A 5,934-nucleotide genomic window follows, 5' to 3' on the forward strand; every position below is an offset into this window, starting at 1 on the left:
TTTCTGTGGATGAAGATATTCTATTGCATGATCCAAATGGGGGTGTACTTAAAATGAATGAACCTCTTAATGATGGTTTATTTGAAGAGCATCATGAAATTCAAGATGGATGTACAGAAGAAGAATATGAAACCGAGGAAACTGAAGAGGAAGATGAAGAGAGAGAGTTTGAAGAAGACATAGATAGTGAATAGAACTTGATAAATATCTGCTATTTTAGCTTTGTTGTATTTTGTTTTTAGTAAGAAACTACGGAATCTGCTATTTTAGCTTTGTTGTAGTTTGTTTTTAGTTCAAAACATAGATTGTGCCAAGTGCTTCAAAAAAATATGTTATTTTAGCTTTGTTGTATGTTGTTTTTACTAATTTTTCTCTAAGATATCATAATTTTATAAGTTTTGGGTTTCCTTTTAATAATCTGCTAATTTTTCATATTGCATCATTTTAATTTTATTTTTAATAGTGATAATCTAATGACACTGTTATTTTTTCAGATATGACTCGAGGTGGACATCCTGCCGGCAAGTCAACAGGCAGGAGTAAGGCTGCTAATCGTGTAAAAATTCCTTCTATTCCAGCTCCAGTAATCGAACAGGATGATACAAGTTTCATTCCGACCATGCCGCCCGATCAAACACCGGTCATTCCTGAGACATCTCCTATTTTACCTAACCAAAGCAGCCCAATAGGCCAGAATATGAATGTTCAAAGCAACACAGCAGTTGAGGCAACATTTAGTCAGAGAAATGTATCTGCTTCAAGGTTAGTACATACTACTTATATGTTTACTTTTTTGTACATAGATGATGTGTAGTGTTATTGATTTTGAATTTGATGTTGTACAGGTTGGAACCATCTTCCAAATGCTCCAGTTCCATTACATTGTCTTTCAAAAGTGAAGTTAATCCTAATGGGATCAACTGGAAAGGTGTTTCACAAGATGTCAAAGATGGTTACTTTGGAGAATTCAAGGTATGTTTTTTAAGATCATAATCAATAAAAGTTGTTTGAGTTTGTAGCTAACACTTAATTATATTACTTTAAACTGAATTTCAGAAGAATTTTTATTGGGATGCTTCCGTTAGTGAAGTTCTGGTAAAGCAATAATGGATGAAGAAGGCTACATTATGCTACAAGAATTTTATTTCCAATATAAAGAAGCATAGAGCTACAATTCAATCGAAATTTGTAAATGACCATGTGTGGGAAAAGTGGATGGAACTTTGGCAAAGTGATGACTGTGTTAAGAAGTCCGAGATAAATTCAAAGAATCGTTGTGGTGGACATGAAGTAGCTGATGGGACACACATTGGTGGCTCTATCACAGCTGGAGAGCACCGAAAAAAACTTGTAAGTATATATTTCATGAAAATTGTTCATCAATCCGGAAAGTTATTTTGTTTGGGCTGCTGTTATGTTCTTTTGGCTGTTGACATGCCAGTTTTTTCACTTTATTTTGGCGCTATATGTGATGCTCTGTTTTGCTGCTACGTACCTTGAAATAACTAATTAGTTTTAAGTCGTTACTTCGTTGTTTTAGTAGCTATGGTTGTGTCTAAAGTACGTAGCAAGCAGCTGGTAGCGGTGCTACCTTGTTTGGGCTGCAAAACAAGGATATTAAGGCAGATATTTTAACCCTAAAATATCTGCCTTAATATCCTTTACTTCTATTTAAATACTATCTACTATTTATATTAATGATGTTTCTTCAATCATCAACTATTTTTTATTAATTCTATTGGTAGATCTTTTCAATGAAACATATCCTCATTTTGTTCCTAACTGTACTTCATGGTTCCAACCAACAACGTAGCTAGTGTAATCTCACCGTGTGTGTGAGGGTAGTGTATTTACAATCTTACCTCTATCTATCTTGCAATAAAAAGAATATTTTCTCGGTGGAACATATCTGCGGCTTTCTATTATTGCAGCTGCTGCTGGTTTTATGCTACTTTTCCAGCAAACAGTTGTTTCCAGAACTGCAACATACTGCCTAAGAAATCAATAGTTGTTGTTTTCCAGAACTGCAGCAGCTGTTTTCTACATGTGCATTCTTATTTGTTACACTAATAGTTGCTTGGAATTGTTACTGCTGTTGTTTTCTGTTATTGCAGCTGCTGCTGCTTTTATGCTATTTTTTCAGTAAGCAGTTGCTGCAGTTTCTCTTGTTTTTCCTCTTTGTTTTGCAACAATTCTTTCCTGCTACTCTCTTCTTTTTCCTCTTTATTTTGTTGCTATACCAACATGTTTGGTGACATTTTTTTGCTTAGAATAGGGCAAAGAAACTTGGTGGTATGTCATGATTCTCTTTTGGTATACTGCTAATGTATGGTGGTCTCATTCTAAATACCTGAAAATTCTATATAGACTCTTAAAATAGGTCGAGATCCAACTCCAAGTGAGTTACATTTGCACGTCCATACACATAATCATGATGAAAAATATTTTGTTGGTGAGCGTTCCCGACTTCTACATGTAAGTCTATAACTTACATCTAACGATATGATACTTATCTCTTATTTTTCTTTTGTGTTGACATGAACTTGTGTCTATTTTAATAACTTCACTTGTTACAGGAAAGGTATGAAGAAATTATACGGGAAAAAGTACAATGTGAATCTGAAATAGATCAATTGGAGACATATTATGAAGTTGTAGGAGGAGCAAAGAAGAAAAGATTATTTGGTCTTGGATCTGAAACTACAAGTTACTTTGGAAAAAAACAGTGTGCCTGCAATGCTTCCACATCATCAGTACCACCTTCGATTTCTTTACCGACAACAAATATGGAGGAGTTGGTGAAGCAATTCATTCCGGCCCTTACTACTCATTTTCTTCCGATAGTTATTGAGCGTGTTGGTGGTACTAGGGTACAAGATGGGGTCGTGCTAGATCCTCCTCCTACTCATGATGATGATGACGACGTTGATTCGTAGCTTCATATTATTCGTAGTCCATGATCGTTGCACTAATTTTTGATAGACTATTTTGACATTAGTTTATGTTTGATAAAATACTTGAAATTGTGGGTGTTGGACACAATTATTGTGAATTTTGCTATCTATTTGAATGTTGGATATTTAATCATTTTATAATTTACGTGTTTCAACTATTTTCTTATAAAATTATTAGCGACAAAAAATTAGAGACTAACTTTTGTCGTTGCTACTGAAAAACTTTAGGGACGGATTAATTTAGTTGCTAAAGACGGCTGTAATTAGCGACAAAAAATTAGTGACTAACATCAGTCGTAGCTACTGAAAAACTTTAGCGATGGATAAATTTGGTTGCTAAATAAGTAGACCAAATTATGTTGCAACGGATCAATGACAAAATATTCTGTCGTAAATTAAGCCACGACTAAAATGAATTTTGGGAATAGCAACGCTATAGCAACAGAAATGTACGTCAGTAATATCAACAACCAAACTATTTTGTCGCTAATTGGTCACAAATTTTACGACGAAATTTAATTTTTTATCGCTATGAGGTTAGCAACGAGCAATATAGCGACAGAACAAATTCTGTTGCTATTCCGTCGCTATTTCTATTTAGCGACGGATTTTCATATGATAGCGACGAATATGGCGTGTCGCTAAATGCTATTTTTTTATAGTGATCCCACCCCGTACACAAGCAAAAATCTTAGTTCAGTGACAATGGGGGTGCAAACTTTCACGCAGAGGGCCTAAGGTCTCGGGTTCGAGACCCATTCACGACATGTTTAAAACTTTTTTTTTTTACTTTCTGCGTTTGAATCCCCTTGATAGAAAGTTTGTCTCCGTTACTAGAATATATAATAATAAAAGTAAAATTGAGATAAAATGATAAATTATCTATTGATTTTCTAATTTAGACAAGTAAAATTAGACGATTACTTTTAGTAAAGTGGACTAGTAAAAATGAATCAAATAGATAACAACAAACACACGACATAAAAGAGATAAATTATATATTAAAAGCTTAAGTCATCAAGGCCCATGAAAGTTGTCCGGATAATTCAATTTGATACCTCAACTTCAATTAGTACCGATTAATTACCTGAACTATTCAACACCTATACCTATTAAACACAAAATATTGATGCCGCAAAAAAAAGTATATCTCACCTTTGTTAGGCGCTTAAGTGAGGCTAAAAAGATATTTTTTATTTATTATTTTTGAAAGAGTTGCACTTTTTTTCTTATAGCAACACTTGACAACGTATTATTCATGAAAAAATTAACTCTAATTGAATAGGAGTTGGGGGAGGGGGGGAAGAAAAGCAATCCTCACCCGTCATCATTTTCTCTATTTGATACTATGGATGTGTTTGGTAATACGGAAAATAATTTTCAGAAAATATTTTTAAATTTTCTCATGTTTGGTTGGTTTAAAGGTTTTGAAAAATGTTTTCAAAATTAACTTATTTTCCTTAATTCTAAGGAAATGATTTCCGTTCAAAAAATAAGAAAAATATTTTCCAAAACTCTCTTTCAACCTCTCTTAAATTGAAATATTAATACAACTCTCAAAATCATCCATCCCTACTCCGACCCTCAATCCCCCGCCACCACCCCCACCCCCACCCCGCCCCTAACACCCCTATTAAAAAATAAAATAAAATTTTTTTCTTACCTCATCCTCCTATCCAAAACTCAAACCCCTACTTCCTTCCAAAAAAAAATTTATTTTTTTAAAAAAAATTTCAGACTTTTTTCTAACCTCCCCTACCCAACCCCCCCCCCCCCCCCCCCCCCCCACACACAAAAAAAAATTAATTTTTTAAAATTTATATTTTGAAAATTTTTAATTTTTTCACTACCCCGTCTTCACTCCTTTACCCCCTAATACTCCTCATTCAAAAAAAATATTTCAAATTTTTTTCTTACCTCGCTCTTTCTCCTCTACCCCTACCCCTACTAGCCCCCCAACCCCCCTAAAAAAAATAATTTATTTTTTAAAAAATTAAAATTATTTTCTCACCCCATCCTTATTACCTATTTTGACAACCCCAACCCCCACCTACCAACCCCTCTCCAAAAAAAATTAATGTTTATAATTTATTTATTTTTAAATTTAAATTTTTTTTCTTGTCCCATCCTTTTTATTCTATTCGTTTTCATTGTTTTTATTAAATATATACAAATACTTTTAGAAAACATAAATTTATCCAATTTGAATAACGATCACACGAATATAAGTAAGAAATAACCTATTTTTCTAGAAAATATTTTTCCTCCTTTATATCGAACACGCCCTAAAAAAAGTATTTTTTGAGATCAAACATAATTTTTTTTAAATATATTTTTACGCTTTAGCTAATGTATTTTTTGAAAAATATTTTTTCATTCACCAATCAAACACTATAAAATATTTTTCAAAAGATATTTTTCATCTACCGACCAAACATAGAAAAATAAGTAAAAAATCAACTTGTTTTCCGGAAAAATATTTTCTAAAAAAAACATTTTCCATGAAAAAAATATTCCTTCGTACCAAACACACCCTATCTTCCCCATCTAGTTCTTTTTGCTATTTCTTTCTTTTGTTTTTTTAAATTTCTTTTCGTTCCTAATAAAAACTTTATTAATTCACATTTTTCCTTTCATATCTTCTAATAATATTTTCATCGTCTTTTCGTCATTATTGAATCACCATATCACGGTCATTTTTGTTTATGTAATACTATAATATTTAAAAAATAATATCTTCAGTTAAGATTTTTAGCATTTCAATATGAAAAGAAAAAAAATCATAAATTGTTACAAAAAATGATTGGCATGTCGGAGAAGTCGGAAGACTGGTGAATGAAGAAGAAATAACACGGAAAGAATTAGGTTGGTTGAGGTGGGTGTGGTGGAGGAGGGGTTGTTTTGGGGAGAGAGTAGAAAACGAATTCATTTTTTTGGTGACGGTAAAAAAAAATAATTTTTATTTTTTCAATTGAAAAGT

General features: G+C 32.6%; 1 protein-coding gene across 1 annotated transcript; it reads left to right on the plus strand.

Annotated features, from left to right (window-relative positions):
• Positions 1 to 53: 53 nt before the first annotated feature.
• LOC107857745 lies at positions 54 to 2,936 on the plus strand. The gene is made up of 7 exons (XM_047406465.1): positions 54 to 186; positions 495 to 762; positions 846 to 972; positions 1,057 to 1,095; positions 1,213 to 1,350; positions 2,115 to 2,246; positions 2,577 to 2,936. Exons 1-7 carry the CDS (start codon positions 54 to 56, stop codon positions 2,934 to 2,936), a joined length of 1,197 nt encoding a protein of 398 aa, XP_047262421.1.
• Positions 2,937 to 5,934: the final 2,998 nt, after the last annotated feature.

This window comes from Capsicum annuum, chromosome 2 (genome assembly GCF_002878395.1).
Source record: "Capsicum annuum cultivar UCD-10X-F1 chromosome 2, UCD10Xv1.1, whole genome shotgun sequence".
Lineage (NCBI taxonomy): Eukaryota > Viridiplantae > Streptophyta > Magnoliopsida > Solanales > Solanaceae > Capsicum > Capsicum annuum.

What these genes read in the sequence shown, in the direction of transcription:
- LOC107857745 (XM_047406465.1), top strand. Translation starts at nt 54, where the DNA reads ATGAATGAACCTCTTAATGATGGTTTATTTGAAGAGCATCATGAAATT. An exon ending in GTTACTTTGGAGAATTCAAG is followed by an intron (nt 973 to 1,056) that starts GTATGTTTTTTA and finishes ACTGAATTTCAG; the next exon opens with AAGAATTTTTATTGGGATGC. An exon ending in GAGAGCACCGAAAAAAACTT is followed by an intron (nt 1,351 to 2,114) that starts GTAAGTATATAT and finishes CTGTTATTGCAG; the next exon opens with CTGCTGCTGCTTTTATGCTA.